General features: G+C 35.7%; 1 protein-coding gene across 16 annotated transcripts in view; it reads left to right on the forward strand.

Annotated features, from left to right (window-relative positions):
* NKTR (natural killer cell triggering receptor) overlaps positions 1-19,594 on the forward strand; it is a 62,365-nt gene that overhangs the window by 22,770 nt on the left and 20,001 nt on the right. For 9 of the 16 annotated variants that reach the window (XR_006965699.1, XM_047099627.1, XM_047099639.1 and 6 more), the window contains exons 3-9: positions 5,520-5,594; positions 6,335-6,442; positions 7,192-7,236; positions 8,986-9,073; positions 17,597-17,626; positions 18,148-18,293; positions 19,233-19,455. Coding sequence is in view for 15 of the 16 variants with exons in the window: in XM_047099627.1 (XP_046955583.1) it covers positions 5,520-5,594; positions 6,335-6,442; positions 7,192-7,236; positions 8,986-9,073; positions 17,597-17,626; positions 18,148-18,293; positions 19,233-19,455 (715 nt within the window). In the remaining variant the exon portion in view is untranslated. Of the gene's footprint in view, positions 1-2,079; positions 2,442-5,519; positions 5,595-6,334; positions 6,443-7,177; positions 7,237-7,543; positions 9,074-14,680; positions 14,709-17,596; positions 17,627-18,147; positions 18,294-19,232; positions 19,460-19,594 lie in introns of those variants that run through there. The other 7 variants (XM_047099629.1, XM_047099641.1, XM_047099642.1 and 4 more) reach the window with 7 other exon arrangements.

Consider the following 19,594-nt stretch of genomic DNA (forward strand, 5'->3'; position numbering starts at 1 on the left):
CCCTGACATCCTGGTTCCTACAGTTCTTTGGTTCTCTGCTCTCAGCCCATATCCTTGTCAACTAACTACACAAGCCAATAAATTCTCTTGAGTTTTTGCTGGTACTATCTGCAGGATATTTTTAGCTGGGTGTTAGTTGACCTATCATGAAAAAAGCTCCATGTGCCTAAAAAATTAGCTTTTTGGTTTTATCCGAAATCTTATGTTTTCATGCTATTTCCTTTTCTTTGTTTATAGCTTTTTACTGTGGATTGCTCCTCCATAGTAACTTGAAAAATGTTTAATATATCTTCATGGTATATTCATTAAGTGAGTAGAGTATAGCACAGTATGCATAACATGCTACCTATTTTTTTAACCAAGGAATTGCTCATTTTTATTCATGTTAAAATTGAGATATAATTGACATATAGGGGCGCCTGGGTTACTGAGTTGGTTAAGCATCCAACTCTTGATTTGGGCTCAGGTCATGATGTCACAGTTCATAGGTTCAAGCCCCGCATCAGGCTCTGTGCTGACAGTGTGGAACCTGCTTGGGATTCTCTCTCTCCCTCTGTCTGCCTCTCCCATGTCTCTCCCTCTCTGTCTGCCTCTCTCATGTGTGCTTGCTCTCTGTTTCTCTCACAAAATAAATAAACTTAAAAAAAATTGATATCTAACATCTTAGTTTCAGGTATACGCATAATGATTAGATATATGTATGTATTGTGAAATGATCACTGTAGGAAGTCTTGTTAATATCCATCACCACACAGAGTTAAGTTTTTTTTCTTGTGAGAACTTTTAAGATTACTACTTTCAGCAGTTACGCTGCTTTGTAAAACAAGAAAAATAGAATATATCACTATTTGCCTGTGTGTTTGAAGAGACACTGGAAGCACACACGTGGTATTAATGAAAGTGATTACCTGTTGACAGAAGTACGAATAAGACTTCTCATTCTTTTTTTTTTTTTTTTAATTTTTTTTTTCAACGTTTTTTATTTATTTTTGGGACAGAGAGAGACAGAGCATGAACGGGGGAGGGGCAGAGAGAGAGGGAGACACAGAATGGGAAACAGGCTCCAGGCTCTGAGCCATCAGCCCAGAGCCCGACGCGGGGCTCGAACTCACGGACCGCGAGATCGTGACCTGGCTGAAGTCGGACGCTTAACCGACTGCGCCACCCAGGCGCCCCAAGACTTCTCATTCTTTATGTTTTTTCCACTGTTGGATTTTTGAATCATGAAAAACATTACCTATTCAAAAGAAAATATTTTTAGAAGGTTCCTAAAAATAGCCAAAAGAAATTTTACCAACACCTACTTTGTTTCCCAATAGCTGAAACATTTATATTTTATTTTGTAACCATGCCTACCATAGTTGTTTAGGTTTAATTCTGTGTTGTAATGGATTTAGTGCTCAGTATCACTCTTTTCCCACTAACGTTTTCTCATTTGTTCTTTGAGTCCTATCTTAGGCTTATATTTCAAATAGATTTTTCAGGATGAAATCTAATTATTGTATTTCCTTTGCTATGTATAGAATTCTGTGTTCACAACCTATTAGTCTGTGTAAGATGGTAGGCAGTGTTCTGTTGTCTCCAGTTTCTAAAGTAAAGTGTCTGCAGTCAGCCTAATTTCTTTTCCCTGTAGGTGACATGATTTTACTGCCTGAATGCTAGAAGAAGTCTTTCCTTTATATCTGTGAAAATAGCTTTTATTAAGCAATGTCTTGATGTCGTTCCACTTGTAATAACTTTTCCTGGTGTAATGAATACTTTTTATCTGTGTATTTAGGTGTTTGTTCATTTATATTTTGTTAAGTTCTATCTTTGAGTAGTTTTGGTTTCAGGTGTTTTTATTGTTTTTATTCAAGTATTTATTGTGTACTTATTTTGTACCAGACTCTGTACAAATCAGTGGGGATAAAGTGGGGAGTAAACAGACCTGGTCCCTATCCCTCTGCCCTCACATGCATCAGTCAGGCGTAGGGTGGATATAAGTGCATTTTGTTCATACTATTGACGGCTCACTCCATTGTGTAAGAATTTGTGTCTGTCATTCCCAGCTAAGACAAGAGCTCCCCCAAACAGGCGCTGTGTCTTACGTACTATTGGACCACCTGACACCTGGGGAGGATCTCAGTTAAATGGATAAATGGCCTGATTTTGTTGAAGTGGTGTATCCATTCTTTAATTTCCTCTTAGATTTTGCTCTCTGCCTAACCCCTATGACCTGTTCATACCTTTGTTCTTATCCTCATCTCTTACTTGTAATTGTATATGTGATATTCTTTGCCTTGTGCAGTGTACCATCTGCTAAATATTTTTTCCCAACCAGTGCTCACTTTTTCAACTACTGTATCTTTCATGTCTATGATATATGTCTCCTTTTTCACTACTATACCTGTAATTCCAGTGCAGCTGTTTCTGAGAACAAGAAACAATGATATTATTGAAAGGTGAGGTTTGTTATATTCATATTCCAAGTACTTGCTGATTTTATTGCTGCCATCTAGTGGCCACATCAGGATTACAACATGACTTAGGTGTGTCTTGCTTGGCCTTTCCTGCGTGTAGCCAGTGTTTATTTATTTATTTTTTTAAGTTTATGTATTTATTTTGAGAGAAAGAGAGACTGGGGGAGGGGCAGAGAGAGAGCGGGAGAGAGAGAATCCCAAGCAGGCTCTGCGCTGTCAGCATGGAGCTCACCGTGAGGCTCGAACTCCTGAACTGTGAGATCATGACCTGAGCAGAAATGGAGTCGGATTCTTAACTGACTACGCCACCCAGGTGCCCCAGGTATGCAGACATTTTAAACTAAGAAGGCAGTCTCAGCCAGTGTGACTGAATGTCCATAGCCTTTCTCATGTCTTGCATGCCCGATTGGGTTAATCTGTTCTTTGTCTGGATTTTTAAGTTATTTTTCTGGGTTTGGCAGTGTTTTTAACCTGGCACCCTGGTAGTGAAGCCAAAACAGTTTGGTTTTAAGTTTATGTATTTAAGTAATTTCTATACCCAGTGTGGAGCTTGAACTCACAACCCCAAGATCAAGAGTCATATGCTCTTCTGACTGAACCAGCTAGGCACCCCCAAAACAATTTGGTTTTGTTCTATTTTTTTTTTACTCTTTTTTTTTAAGTTTATTTATTAAAAAAAAATTTTTTAATGTTTATTTCTGAGAGAGAGAGAGTACGAGTGGGAGAGGGGCAGAAAGAAAGGGAGACACAGAATGTGAAGCAGGCTCCAGGCTCTGAGCTGTTAGCACAGAGCCTGACATGGGGCTCGAACTCCTGAACCCCAAGATCATGACCTGAGCTGAAGTCGGATGCTTAACCAACTGAGCCACCCAAGTGCCCCTAAATTTATTTATTTATTTTGAGAGAGAGAGAGAGTGAGCAGGGGAGGGGCGGAGAGAGAGAGAAAGAGAGAGAGAGAGAGAGAGAGAATTCTAAGCAAGCTCTGCACCATCAGAGTGGAGCCTGATGCAGGGCTTGAACTCACAAACTGTGAGATCATGACCTGAGCCAAAACCAAGAGTCGAACACTCAACCGACTGAGCCACCCAGGCGCCCCTTTCATTTACTCTTAACAACATAATGCCATAAAGGAACCAAAACTTCAGCTCTAACTTAGACCCTGTCCCATGAGATTGAGAAGTGAATAGAATTTTTTTTTCTTCATCAAGTTAGAGGGTAAGATATTTAGAGGTGAGTGGTTTTTTAGAAACATCATTGTCGTTTGCTATCCCTCTCTGAATATTAGACCTGGAAATGTAATCACATTTAACTGTTTTCATATGTATTATACCACTCGAGGGTTCATAGCTCTTAATCATCTGTAAAGGAGGAACTAGAAACATTTGAAACTTTTACTGGCTTTCATTTGGAAGCATCAACGGTTTTGAAAAAAAGAAACTTGATGTTGAAGTTACTCTAGTCCTAAAAGAAAAAGCTAAGTTTTTGAATGTTTTGATTATATCTTTTATCCTGGAAAGTAACTATCTTACAGGGATTCCAAAAATCTATGTTCTAGTCCGCAAAGCTAGATGGTTTTGAACTGACTTGTCACCAACCTAGTCAGCTATTTCCCAGGGATTTATGAAGATTGAAAATATTTTTATTACACTAGCAAAATATTTCCATGTAAATACAAAGAGTGGTATTATTACTGATATTACATGCATTAAAAAAATTCTAATTCCCTATCTTTTTCTTCATTCCTTTAGATGTAAAGATGAGCTAGAACGTTTTGAAATTGCTTTAAAATTTGGCTCCATTGAAGCGATAAGCAGAGTGTTGACACAAGAAAGTCTTATGTAATGCCATTAATCTCACTTTTTATCCCTTAAGGGTGTCTATTATGAGGTAGTTTGTAGCTTTGTTTTGTCCTCTGAGAAACTGACTGACATGGCCAGGAATAAATTCAAATCTTAGTGGTACAGAGTGATTCCAATCAGTGTGCATCTGTGCTGAAGACAACTTAACATTTGGTCCACAGTTAATTTTGATTTATTCTGTAAATCCCTTTGATTAAATAAAAATGTTAATTCATAATGGAAAAGACTGTGTAGAATAAAAAGGAAAGGGGACTCGGGAAAGTGATTGTAAATCAAAATATTTTTTACTCTATTTGAGAACCTTTCAGGTCTGTAAAGCAAAAATTGTATTACTTTGGTAGTAATACAATTTGCCTGTTGTGCTCTCATTCACAAGTCAAATTTTCCAGATATACAATACGTAATGATCTCACCACTCTGACAGCTGATGGAATGTATGCTTTATATTCTTGTCTTTTAAGAATTTCAGAGTTTTAATTTATAATATAGTAAATAGCAATAGATATAACCCACATTGTAAAAGCTCAATAATTTTTAAGAGTTTGAAGAAGTCCTGAGACCAAATAGTTTGTGAAGCACTTCCCTGTGGTATAATTAAATCAGATTTGTAAGCTTGTTCCTTCTCATTTCCTGTGTATTGTATTTTTTTTTCTGTCTGTTTTGTGTGTTTTTGGTATTTTTTAGGAACCATAACCAAGATGGCAGTTCAGGAAGTTGGTTCTAAGTAGTTCTTGCATAAAGGTTGAAAGCTAGATCCAGAGGGCAGAAGAACCTTCTTCTAACAGTATGGGCCAGAATGAGTGTCTTATGATGATGTGCTCTCATCACTAGAGGGGCATAGATTAGACAACTATTATTGAGAATATTTTAAAGCAGATTAATGGTGTTTAGATAGGAGACTGTACTAAAAGGGATCTAATAATATGAAGCTCCTTTACAACACACTTGAAATCCTACAGTTTTCGGGCTGAAGCTGCTTAGGCTGCATATGAGTTCTAGCACTAACAAGTAGAGTAGAATTCTTGTTAGTTGTTGTTGCTCCATTAAATTTTTTCCCGTTAAGCCTTTTGAAAAATTAAATTACAAAAATGGACTTTTCAGTTTGTTGATTCAGTTTATTTGTGTTTTCTCCCATATAAAATAAAATGACCTATTTAATCATCTTGCTTACCTTTGTTTTTTTTAATGTGTTTTATTTCAGTTGGTCGCATTATGTTTCAGCTCTTCTCAGACATATGTCCAAAAACATGCAAAAACTTCCTTTGCCTATGCTCAGGTAAATGAATTGTTAAATTATTTCTGATGAGAAGTCATGACTTACAGTTTTATCTTGCTTAACAGAATAGATGTTTTCCTTAAAAAGTAATGGGCTGTAAAATGAGTTTAGCACGTTAAAAAACACTGTTTTCACTGGTAGGAGATCAGGGAAATATTTCTTGAAGAGAGGACAAAGAAATGGTCTCAAAAGTGAAAAAGAAAGTACTACTGCATGTAATTAAATCATCTCTAAACATTGTAGTTCAAAATTCTAAATTTTAGTATTTTGAACAAATTTAGCATTCCAGATTTCTAAGAAATTTAGGATTAGAAGATAGGCAAAACATAATGCAGTTGTTCTTTGTTATTTATAGTTGAGTTTATATTTTTTAATTGAAATAGGAAAAACATCTATGATGTTATTTTAAAATAGCAAATTAAGATTTTTAAGTGTGTGCTTGGATACACTTACGTACATATACAGTGTTTGTACCAACTCCTTCACCGCTCTCTTGGTGGAGCGATAAGCATTTCTAATCTGCTTTTCTCCTATAGCATATAGAGTCACTGCCACACAATTTAACATTTATATGCTGCTTGATACTTACTTTTGGAACCCATGTGTGTATTCCGTCGTCACCCTGTGTCTTGTATCTCTTACAGTGCCAGCACACAGGAGGGATTTCACAAAGGACTAATTTGGACTAATTTCCATGGACAGATATATTTGTAGCTAAACGTCATTTCTTTGTTTTCCAGGAGAGAAAGGCCTTGGGAAAACAACTGGGAAGAAGTTATGTTATAAAGGTTCCACATTCCATCGTGTGGTTAAAAACTTTATGATTCAGGGTGGGGACTTCAGCGAAGGTAGAGCTAAAAGTTACGCTTTTAATAACTCCAACTATCGGTTTCTTATGTGTCTCATACTGTTAATTGTAAATATTGTATCACAGTATGAAGTAAATATTAAGTGGTCAGTGAATAGATGTTGGATGAGTGAATGTTGTAGAGCAAAAAATGTATGAAAAGCGAAATACCAAGCCACTTTATTTTGTTTTTATGTACTTTTAATAATATTACAGATTTTTGGTGAATTCTCTTACAATGAATACCAAGTACCTGTGGATTATTTTTATTCTTCCTGAATTTTGTTGGTATGATTACTTTTTGAAATAAATTGGTTATGGAGCTAGTTTATTATTATTATTTTTTTTTAATTTACTTTTGAGAGAGAAAGAGAGCTCAATGAGCAGGGGAAGGGAAGAGAGAGGGAGACAGAATCTGAAGCATGCTCCAGGCTCTAGGCTCTGAGCTGTCAGCCCAGAGCCCGATGCGGGGCTTGAACTCAGATCATGACCTGAGCCAAAGTTGGATGCTCAACTGATTGTGCCACCCAGGTGCCCCTGGAGATAATTTTTAATAATATTTATTATAACAGTACTGGACTTTTTTGCACTTATATTCAAAGATGAGGTTAATTGAGGATTTGTAGAATTTTGATTATAGCAATTACAAGTTGTTAGTTTCTTTAGTAAATTGAAAGCATAAAAAGTAATTTATATGTATTAGTATATTTTAAATTGTCATTATAACTTAATATAGGTCATTATTTGCAGGTAATGGAAAAGGTGGAGAATCAATTTATGGTGGATATTTTAAAGGTAAGGCTTAATATTTTATGGTCTTTTGTTTCAGTTCTGATGTTAAAGCAAATTTGATCATGTACTTTTAATGAGGAGAGGTTTACTTATAGTTCACTTTTTGCATGAAACTAATGCTGCATGAAAATACTTTATTTGCATGAACTTGGGGATAAATTATATTGTAATATGTAACTTTTAATTGACAAGATTAATTAAGGCTAACTTTATGGTTAAACATGACTTTCAGCATGGAGGTTAGGCAACTATATACATGAAAACTCCTATCTTCCTGCCTAAAACTGTCAACATATTCTTTTGTTTATAGAGAATGTGGTCTTTTGCAAAATGAAAAGGTAAGAGAACGAAGCTCAGTAACACAAACTCCAATTCTGTTCCCTTGCACCCTTCCTAATAAGTTTATGGACCGCCTGGGTCAGGTTGTGGCTGGATTTCTTATATTGCTTGAAGACTTGGAAAATTCTGTATACTGTTTCATACGTGCATCTGTATCTTTTTTTCTTTTCACAATGGGCTCTTAGTTCTACATCAGGGGAAAAAATCTAGTTGTGTTTTTTTCTCCCTAAACCAAACAATTTCTTTGAATAAAAGTTGGTATTTCCTACTTTCTCAAAGGTTTGTATGTTTTCTTTTGTATACTAGAATTATATGATTGTATTTTATTCCTACAGTAGTAGTATTTGCATAAGTCTAACTATTGCATTTGCCCCAAAAAGCCTTAGAAAAGTCAGTTGCAGAGATTGATAATGGGATCCAATCTGATTAGATTTTAATGCCATGATAGCTTCAGCGTTATAATAGTCTTTTATATTTCTTTTGGGGGAAAATGGATTACCACTCTTTTTCAGAAGCCTGTTCCCAAGGTAATCATTTTTTAAAGTTTTCTATGTTTCTGTTTGTTCTAAAGAAAGGTTTGTTTGTATGAATGTTAAACGGAAATTTAAATTCGTTTTCAAGATATTTCTGCTGGAATTAAAATCCTCTCTGAGTGATCTTTATGGCAGTTTTTCCTTTGAACCAGTAGGAAGCAGCTCATTAGCTGGTTCTATCAGCTTGTAGCAATTTGAGACTGATGTTGTAGGCCGCTTGAATGTGGTTGTTCCCTGCGGCAGATACTTATGTATCTTAAAACTATATTTCGCCCTTTAAGTTTTTGTTTTTATAGGATTTTCTTCCTTAGGTAATTTTTCATCCTGTTGTTCGGAATCTATATACTTGATTTAATTTAGGCATATCCTTACAACTTGAGTTCTGTAATTTTTTGTTTTTTGCTCTCGTAGTCTAGCTTTAGTACAGTTGAGTAATAAATTTACCATATAGAAACTAAGTGCATAAGATTATTAAACTTCTCCCATGTTTAGTGCATTAAGTAGGATAATTGGAAATTTGAAGGAAATGAGCTTTACTGTAGAGATTTTTCTAAAATTTCTTTACTAGTTTTCCCTGAAAGTCATAGTTCACATATCATGTAGCCAAACTATGTTACTACTAAAAGTGACTGTTCTAAGGCTGTTTGTATAAAGTATTAAATATATGTTCTTTTCCTCAAGGCTTTAAGTAGTATCTTTGATCTTTTTATGCTTTTGTTTTTTGATTAGTTGTAAAAATTTTTTTCTAAATATTCAGACAAGTATCTGTACTGACCAGAAGAGGAATTTCATCCTTTGCTTTCTATTTATTACTGTGAACATTACACTTTAAAAGTGGCTTATAATTGGAGACTGACGAATTTGTGTTTTCTTCAAACAGATGAAAACTTTATTCTCAAACATGACAGAGCGTTCCTTTTGTCAATGGCAAATCGAGGGAAACATACCAATGGTTCCCAGTTTTTCATGTGAGTAGGCATAATTCAGAGATGAGCTTTTCTTAAACAGAGAAGCGCTGTTCATGAGAAAGATGGTATAGTTAAACCAAGTTTAATGTTAGAATTCTGTCAACTTGGGCTTTATTATTAATTTCTAATGTTACAGAAACTGGTAAGCTCTAACAGCCGCCTCAGCTTTCAGCATATATCCTGCATTTGAAGAATGGTACTTACGAGATGTAACTTGAAGATGTACATTATTTTCAAAATATGTTGTCATCTTAAGAAAAGAAATCGGCTTCTACTTAGCAAATTTGGGGGCTCAGTTTGCTAAAACTAGATTGGAACATAAACTATCGGTCAACATTTAAAACTTGTTCATGGCCTAGGAGTAGATGTCCTCTTGGCCTGGAAAGTAGTTGCTTTGAGTAAACCATTGTATGGTGGCTTTTTCTCTTAATGATGCTCTTTGAGTTCATTGGAGAGAGGTGCCATTATTTTCTGATATTGTATAGAGATGAGTGATTTGCTGTTGCATCAGCATTGTAGAAATCTTAAATCTTCTGAGATCTCTGTACATAATTGAATTAACCCAATATTGCTGTCATTTCGACCAAAATTTATGAGATTATCACTCAGGAAACTTCCGAATGCCGAATTTGCTTTTTAAAAAAATAAACAACTTTTCATGTATGTGCATGCACAACCAAAACCTTACTTCCTTCTCATCTGAAAGCCCTTTGGCATACTTGTAGTTATATATTCTAATCTAAAGCTACTCTAAAACCTATTTTTATTATAATCCCAGGATATAAAATAAGAAAGATAATTGACTAGCATGAAGTTCAATGCTTTTGATTGGAAGTAAATCTCTAGAGTTGTGCTACCTATGTTGGAGAAATATTTTATTCATAGTTTACCAGAAAAAGTTTTTGTCATCTTTCTGAATGGATGAGTGTGAATGGCGCTTCCCTGTCTTTAAAGGAGTAAATTATTCATGTAAAATAAATCTCACATTTTAAAGTTGTCTGCAAAATAGATTTCCAACATGATCTGATAAAAGTTCAGATAAGGGGCATTCTATTTCTAAGAATGTCCTAAAAATGGAAAGCTGCTGGAAGATGACAGTGCTTGGAGCTGTGAAGGAAAGGAGGACCAAAACCATTTGTTCCTAGATCATGTTTTGATCCCATAGAGCAGTAGTTATTAAGACTTCTCTACTAGAGCATGTTTCTATCCTTAACCTTCTTAAGGGCCAAAAAAAAAAAAAAAAAAAAAATTAGTGGGAAATATTTTGAAAAACTTCTTTTATAGTAATTTAATATAAAACTGTTTACTCTTTGATTGAGGTTTCCCATTTTCCATTTTTAAGCTTATCTGAACTGTGAACATGATAAACTAATGATTCATTGGTCAAGAAGCTACCATCTGAGGGCTCTAAAGTTTCTTTTAGATTTCCTTTTTTATATCAGTACATGAAAATTTATCAGGCAGCACCAGCTTCTTCCCATTGCCACATACCAGTTAGCTTGTGTATAGAATGTAAAAACTGGTGCATACATTAATTACAATCCAGTGTCTGAGGTTCTCCCTTCAAAAAATACAGAGTATTTTGTTTCTATGTACTTCAGTACGTCCTTAAGTCATTTCTAGGAATGCTTAGTATCAAACAAAATTAAGGCCATTGCTGTTTCTACCTAGTTTAATTTTACATTGGACTGCTGTTTTTGACAAAGAATGCCAAATGAAAATTTTGACATCCATGAATTAGGATTAAAATTTTTCAGCTTCTTTTCATAATTAACTGTAGATGGCAGTAAAATCACTGTGAATTTGTGTTGAAAGAAAATTTTCTATTTTTAGTTTGAAATTTACTCATGGAAATGAATTTGCAGTTAAAAGCAATCTTGGAAGCAAATTTAGTGTTTTTGCACATACAAAAAAAAGATCCTTATCTTTTTTTTTTAAAGAAATTTTTGTGGCATGTGCTTTTTTTATGCTGGCTAAAACTGCCAGTTCCCCATGTGTTGAAGGATAAAATAAAACTAACATTCACCTTTCTATACAAAGCACTTCCTTGCTTTTATAGAAAGGGAAAATGGAGATAATGGTCCGTAAAAGAGAAATGTTTGAAAATCTGTCTTGCAAGTCCAAATCCTTTTGGAGTTGGAAGTAGTAAAAAAAAAAAAAAAAAAAAAAGTAGAACTTACTATCTTCAAGTTGTGTAAACCGTCACAGACAATCACTCTAAGAGGTGGGGCTGCAAGGGTTGGTGGTAGCAGGGCTAGCTGCCAGCTCCCCAAGGGCGGCAGCTACACCCCTCCCTCTCACCACAGCTCTGCCCTTTGGCACCTTGAGCAGCTCTTCTGCATTCCGAACAAGAAAGGGTGGTGTGACAATGGTGGTAAAATGCCAACGACTCCCTATATGGTTCCAGTCTCATAAGCTTACTAAGGACTTGTAATGCATCCTTACAAAATTGCATTTGTAGCTCATATTTTAAATCTACTTTGTAATTCCTAAGGAGTAAATTTGGTGCTGTTAGTGTGAGTATCTGCAAAATGTTCCTCAAAGATTCTTGTGCTTTGTGCAGTAACTATTGTCTTTATTATTTACGCATTTAAAACTTCCCCTTCGTAAGGCATACATCATTTTTGTTAAACATGATTGCGCATATATTGCTTCCTTTGGATGGAACAATTATGTATCTGATAAAATTCGCATTTTCTTCTTTAAAACTATTTGTGATTTTTGCAGTTACTGCCTATGTCTACTACTGTGTTAGTCACAAAGATTTTGCTTTGGAGGGTTTAAATAGAATAAAACTGATTCTTTTTGGAATAATACTGCTCAAGAAACATGGAAGAGATGATGTATAGCACTGTCCCCATGAATCACTAAGGAAATAACGGTCTGTTCATGTTGAAGTATTTTTGAAGAAATTCGAAGACCTGGGACCAAAGTAGTAATAACCCAGTTAACTCAGTATTTAGTCACTTTGTCCTTTATTATTTATTTGTTGGAGCCAAACACTAGAAAGAAACCATAATAAAAGCTATAGAATTATAAAGTCTTAGAGGAGAAAAGGATGTGATCCTCTAGACCAACATTTTCCTTGTATGTATAATGCTAAGATAAAATGACACACAGGGAAACATTTTTCTTTTCCTTTGGCTGTTAGTAACAGTCTGTTAATTCTGCTCTTATTTTCATTGTTTTTGTATATACTCATTGAAGAGATAAAGAAGGTATTGTATGAAGTAGTCATTAAAAAGATTAATTAGGGCGGTTTATAGCTTTGTATTAAATAACTATTTTTCTCGGTTAGAACCACTAATCTAGCTATCAGGAGGCCTTGGTTCTCGTTTTATTTGCTATTCACCTTGAGTTAGTTCTATCTTTCCTTTTCGGTTTATAAGATACCTGCCCATTCTCATAGGTAAAGTAAACATTTTGGCATGAAAATGTGGGCATAAAAGGAAGAAAGTGTTTGTAGGTTGATCCTAAGTTTTTGAATATGTGGAATGATTTCTGTGCAAACATTGTCTTGCCCCTCGAGGAGATAGTTTGCTAATTGCCTAATTTTCATCAGTCTGAAAGGTGCTGCAAAGAAACTTCGGGCTCATTTGTCTAAATTAGGCAGCAGTCTTCATCAGCTATGGATAGAATGATGGCGTGGTGGTTACACTGGTCTCCCTTTGCTTAGTGTGTGGGACCTTATGTACAGCCGTGGAGTAGGAAGACCTACGGAGCTCTGGAGAGCAGTGTTTGTCACTGGCCACGGTCATTGGTCATGGTAATTATAAAAAGTTAAGAAAAGATAATGTAGGCGAGTCAAGCTTGAAACAAAAAGCCTTATATTTTAACAGGCATAAAGAGGACTATAGGAGGACAACATAGAGAAGTTCCAGGATGTGTTCTAACCAGACTTGTAGGTGGCTGCTCACCTCCATAGGAGAGAAGTGCTGGTCACTTCAGAGCAGAGCAAGGGGTACTCAGGGTGGTTTGTTGTTAAGGGGTTTATAAAACTGTGGAGATTTTGGGTAGCAAAAGAGAATTTGTGCAGAAATGCTTTTTGCCTCCACACATTCATGAATTTGAGAAGAAATGCTAGTAAGTGTTAATAATCTGGGCAGTTCTGGTTTTCCTTCCTTTTGGGGGGTAATATCTTCATGTGTAAATTGTAAGATTTTTCATCAACGAAGATGTTGATGAAACTTGACCTTAAACCCAAGTTCTCTGAATATGAAGTGTCATCTGTAACATCCAGTCTTACTATTACTTAGTGTTTATGTGACATATGTGTTAGCCGCCTGGAAGGGATTTTGTGTCTGGTAGTGTTTGATGTGTATTATGTTAACCTGAGTGCTGAACTTTTGAAAGCTGTTCGGTGACTTTTGGAACACACAGGAAGAGCTCTGTAACATGGCTTGGTTAGTTTCTGTGGCCCTTGTCACTCTATATAATTTGGTGCCTCTTCCATGATTGTGTGGTAGTTTCACGAGTTGAAGGGGAAAATTGCATGTGAGAGGCTACGCTAGACAGAAATAGGTTATTTTTACTTCCATACTACTTTACACCTGGAGTCACTTTTTCTTTTGAAAACATCCATTGAAAACACCACATTATTTGAAACATATTCTTTTTTAACAGTAATTCATGTGTCAATGCCTTTATAAGAAATTAAAGCTTATTTTTAAAGATTTCAAGGCTTAATATGTCCAAAACCTTAATAAAGAATTTTGTCCACTGTGTATAATGTGGGTTTTGGTCTGATAATAGTAGATAATGTTTAAAGTTTAATAGAGTTAGAGTTGGTCAGACTGCGTACTTTTTGAAAAAAAATTTTTTTACAATGGGGAAAGTCAGATTAGGCAGGGAAAGCAAGTATCATGGCCAAAATTTGACATCATACTCTTATACTTTTATCTCCCTTGCCTTTTTATCCTTTGAGAAGATCCTTAAAATTCTAATTATGCTGCTTTATTATTTTGTTATTGTTAGTTTTGGGGACTTAACTTCGAAAGTGTGTGTAAAGGCAGTGAACAGAAACTACAGTCCAAACTTTGCTCATTTACTCCTGATAGTGGTCTGTTGTGAAGTGTGATGAAAAAGATTTCAAATGTAGAAACATGAAAGGTTCTTTAACTACTTGAAGAGACTGAAAAAGAAAAAAGTTCCCTGAAATTTTGTGCTGAATTCTCTTAATTCTTTTCATTGAAGTTTTGCTTTCCACTGGTAGTAACTAACTGCTCCTGGGCATTCAGATTTTTAGATTTGTATACTCAGGATACATTATTCTCTTTTTGAGAAAGATGTTGGTTGACTTAGCAAGTTTGTAGGATTTGCAAAGTGAAATAGAATGCTTTGTTATTCACACTCTAGTGTTACAATATTAAGGCTCTGAGCAGATTCCCATTTTAACCACAGTGTTTTTCTTAAGCATAGTTCATCTCTACGTACATATCCTATGTGAAAGAAAATTTAGAGCCCTCCATTTTAAAAAAGCTCTTGTGCTTTGCATAAAACTTGAAAATACTTAATTTCAAAGTTATATTGATATTAAAACATAGAATCAGTCTTGTCTTAAAAGTGTATTACAATTTATTTCTTGCCATTTTTGTGTAAAATTTACAGAAAGAGTGTTACACCGTGCGCTCCAAAGGTAATGTCTCAATCCTCTAAGGCTCTCTTTTTCTTTCTTTGCCTTTATCTCTTTAATCCTATTGTTATGTGCATTGAACCATTTTAAGAAAAACTTTCTGCTTGATTTATGGCAGCAATACATGTAAAACAAGTGTGTTTTATTGTTCATGGTTAATCCTGGGAAGTGTATTTTAATTTCAGTGGCTTGTTTCCACCATTTTCCACACCTCTTCTGGGGGAGGGTGGGGAAGAGGGTATATTGTATAAAATGGTTTAGATTTCATTGCAGTACAGAACTATTAATTTCTGTGTAAGGCCAAAAGATTCTTTGATAATGGTATAAAACTGTAGATTGTTTTTTGGAGTAACAGTGACACTTTTTGATTTCTAGGATTTACAAAGTTTAAATGAATCCTTATGCTTATATTTTTAAAGTATATTCACGGGGTAGATAAAACTGGAAAATCAGTGTCGAGTGACAGGAGAAAATGGAAATGTGAAAATATCGAAAGCTTTTATAATTTGAAATGTTCTTTGTGGTTCTTTCTCTTTTAGGTTTGTTTTCATAAGCGTGTGTAAACTTACATATTTATGATAATCTCTGGCCTTTAAGGTCTGAGCTTACTGAGCATATGTCCCGTCCCCACTGCATGGGTCTTGACAACCGTATAGTTTTGAAAGATCAGTACGATGAAGAGGTGGTGGGATGAGATCTCTGCCCGGTTGAGTAGGATTGAGTAGCATGGACGGAGCATATCTTTCTCCCTGCTCGTTTGGCAGTGCCCTCTGTTTTTCCATGTCTGTTGTCAGCCCAGTGCCAGTATGCCTGCTTCACAGTGTTATTTCTACTCCTGAAATGTAGGCTGAGAACCCCAAAGGGCTTCTTTGTTCAGATATTGTTAGCGTTGTTAATATGTAGCCTACCCCAGTTAAAGTATAAATTTGTATTTCTGCATTCTGAACTGCAGATGCCAGTGATGGACTTAATTACTCACACCAGCTTAGGCACAGCAGGCCAGCTGAAGTTTGTCCTTCAGATAATTTGTTCTTGTCTTCATTTGTTTTCTTCCCCGTTAGAATAAAGGACCGACTTTTTTAGTTTTCATGTGAATTCAAAGCAAAACTCGAATCTGTCACCGAGATAGCCATTCCCTCTTCAGATCCAGTCTCAAGTAGTCTGTTGTTACATCACTGCAATTAGTTTTCATCTCACCATTTGCTCGAAAGTTTTGCCATCATGTGGTTTTTACAGGACTCCTATTAGCCAGCGTAGCAAATTGAATTCGGTTTTGTGTGTTTTAGGAAAATCTGTAGGCTTTTCCCTAGTACCAAAAGATTTGAGAGTTGTGAGAGAAAGGATCAAGGAAGGAGGAGGAATATACCTAATTAATACACCACTCCTTGTTTTCACTGCTACATATTTGAATTTGATCCCTTACACTATAAGAACATTTTTTACCTTTAAAAATTTTACCTCTTACATCTTTTATACAATAGAATCACTGTCCAGCATATGTACTAATTTCTTCCTGTCATTAGTGTGCTTTACTAAAGTTTTATATTTGTGGGAAGCACATTATTATCCAAAGTAGTTTCTGGATTCTGGTTTAATTATTTAATCATTAGTTCCTCACCAGGTTGCTAGATTTTCTCTTTTTCTTTCTTCTGTTTTTACTCATTTTTACTATTATATTGGCTTGAATTACCACTTCTCAGTCTTCTAAGGAGAATTTGAGACTTTGTGGTTTTAAAATTCAAGATGGCTTTTAAAATTCTGGAACTTCCTAAATTGACAATTTAAAAAAATTCCATAGTACTTTTTCAGAACTGAATATTCTTAATGTAAGTATAAATGCTATCATTCCTTGCAATGATTTTTAACATTGCTGTGAAGGTTAAAAATTGTGTTTTGTTGACTTACATGTCTTAAAATTGCCTTAAAATGAATATAAAAATTGATATGGGAGCTTCTAGTACAGTTAACTTCTTTAACATAGCCTCATATCCAGTGTCCTTTCTCAAATTCTTCTATTTCTCATTATTATAAACTAAGATTTTTGTGGCTTTTGAATTTTTTCACTGCAGTTCACATAGTGTGAAACTTTGTGAAAATGCTATGGGGAAAACCAGTTTGGGTTCAAAATCTCTTAACCAGATAATACCCCATAGGCTTCCTAAGAGTGACTATCTGCCAGTTTGCGACTGTAGAAGAAGCTGGTTGGGCATTTTCTGGGCCATGGAAATTTAAGGTGTCTATAACGTTATCCATCATTACTTGCTGGCTGTCAGAAGTTTGACAAATTGGAGGTTTGCTCCCTGTCGCATTTTCAGAGTTGCTGTGTGAGTGGCAGAACTTCACCTTAGGTGGGAGAGGCAGGAAGTTTTGAAAACAGGACTCCCGAGGCCTACCTCCATCTGCCTTCCTAAAAGATGCAGACTGACTCAGTATGAGAAGTAACAAATAGAAGAACTCATTTAAGGGGGGGGGGGGGGCAAGCAAGTGTTGATCACACTTTTTTTTCCTTAGGGCAGATGATAGTGCTTTTTATTCTCTTTAATTATCTTGATGACTTTTGAGTTGATTTTTGCTTTTGTTGTTATTTTGGATTTGAGAGTATCTTTAATTTTGTATATTTATGCTGTACATTTCAAACCTGTTTCATATGTTATGTATAGGTATAGTCTTCATATTGGAGAAATAGATACAACTTTGTAATTATAATCTTGAGGGTTTTTTTAACCAGTAAAATGGCTACTATGGCTGTTTGTAAGGTTTTTAAGTTGAGATGTGTATCATGTTTAACTTTTCCCCATCTTTTTATCTTTACCTCTTTGTTCTCTACATGCCCTTCTGCTCTGTTCACCTGAACACCGGTTTTTGTCATCTTTGTGTTGATGTTTACACAGTACTACCAAACCTGCTCCACACTTGGATGGGTAAGAGTTACATTTTATTACCTTGGGGAGTTGGTGGGGTGGCCAGTCTACTACAAATTGGACCATGGATGAACCTCTGGGGGGTGCTTTTGATTCCTGATCTAATCTCTCACAGCCAAGCCCCTCCTTAAGGATCAGAGGTTAGTCCGTCTTGAGAACTCATATTGTCATGTCATTGAATCTGGGCAATGGATAGACTTCTCAGCCTTGCTATCTCCAGTGACCCTGTAACAACGGTTTCTGAGTATCGAGTGCAATCTGTTCTCAGATTCTCCACCGTAAGATAGTTAAGAAATATTGTTTTAAGCAGAAAACTAAGGCCCGGTTTGAGTCGTGTTTTTATTTTTTCCTTTTTATGAAGCAGATGTCAAGTTCTAATTCCCTTCTAGTTGCTTCATTCATCAAACACTTTGCTTTTATATTTAGTTCTGTAGACATGTCATTTATAACAGTTGTCTTGATTACTGATTGTGGCTTAATTGTCATCAAACCAATTCTTTCTTGAATTTGTATTGTGACAGGGTGCATGTCGTCTTTGGATTGGTTATTTCTGGTTTTGAAGTAATTGAACAGATTGAAAATCTGAAAACCGATGCTGCAAGCAGACCTTATGCAGATGTGCGAGTAATTGACTGTGGGGTGCTTGCCACAAAATCATCAAAAGATGGTAAGAGTTTTGGGGGGAGTGGAGGGGAGCTAGGATACTGGTAAAACACGGTGAAGATTATAGTTGAAAGATACCTCCTGAACTTTAGTAGTGGAAAAACCATTCAAGTAGTACATACAGCAGTAACCCATGCCTCTGTATCATACCTTATATCCAAGCCATCAACAAATCTTATCAAATCTTACTTCTTTTTACTTCCCATGTTATCAGCCTTGTCCAAACCACTGCTGTCTCTTACTTGGATTATTGCAGTAGCCTCATAACTATTCAGTTTGCCTCTGCCCTTCTTATAATCTCTTCTTGGCAGCAGTAAATTCCTAACTGGTCTCTTTGCTTGTACTCTTGACTCTGTAGTCTGTTAATAGCAACCAGAGTGATCTTCTCCAAGGGCTCCCTTCTTAGCCAGCCAAACTAAAGTCTTTACTTGGTCTGTAAGGCAGTCTGTTCTCTCCTGTGTCTCTCACCTCTTCACCCTCATTCATTGCCCTCCCAGCCATGTTGACCTTTACCCAGACATGCCAAGCACAGGGATTTTGTGCTGCTGTCCGTTCTTTCTGGAACACTCTCCATCCAGATACGTACATGACCCCTTACGTCACTTCCTTCAAGTCTCTGTTTGAATGTTATCTTCAGTTACTGCCCATCTCTCCCTATTCCCTTTACCCTGCTTTTTTTGTATTTCTGTTCGAGCACTTTTCATTTGTCATGTTATGCAGTTCTTTTCTTATCTGATCCAACTAGAATATAGACTTCATAAGGGCAAGGGCTTTGTTACCTTACCATCTCACCAGCAAATTGTGTTATCAGCGTGAAAAAATGTTTACTTAAATTTTGTCTTTAGTTTGCTGTTTATAAAGCATGTTTTATGATACTATTTTTTACTCTGAAAGGTAGACACTAAGATCTAGTACTAATATTTTTATTAATATTTCTTAAAAGTTTTTGAGAAAAAAAGGAAGAAACCAACTCATTCAGAAGACTCGGATTCCTCTTCCAATTCCTCTTCCTCTTCAGAATCTTCTTCAGAAAGTGAAATTGAACATGAGAGAAGCAGAAGGAGGAAACATAAGAGGAGGCCAAAAGTTAAGCATTCTAAAAAGAGACGAAAGGAAGCAAGCAGTTCCGAAGAGCCAAGGAATAAACATATAATGAGCCCAAAAGGGTAAGTGTGAAATGCCAGGGTAATCTTAACCTAACACAAAGACACTCTGGAATGGGGAAAGTATATGCAATTCTGTAAACTTCGTTTTATTACCTATTGTTGAAAAAGGATAGCATTTTTTTTAACTTTAATTTGAAAT

This window comes from Lynx rufus, unplaced genomic scaffold (assembly GCF_022079265.1).
Source record: "Lynx rufus isolate CCGP_SWC_20201006 ecotype Redwood Valley unplaced genomic scaffold, mLynRuf1.p SCAF_5, whole genome shotgun sequence".
Classification (NCBI taxonomy): domain Eukaryota; kingdom Metazoa; phylum Chordata; class Mammalia; order Carnivora; family Felidae; genus Lynx; species Lynx rufus.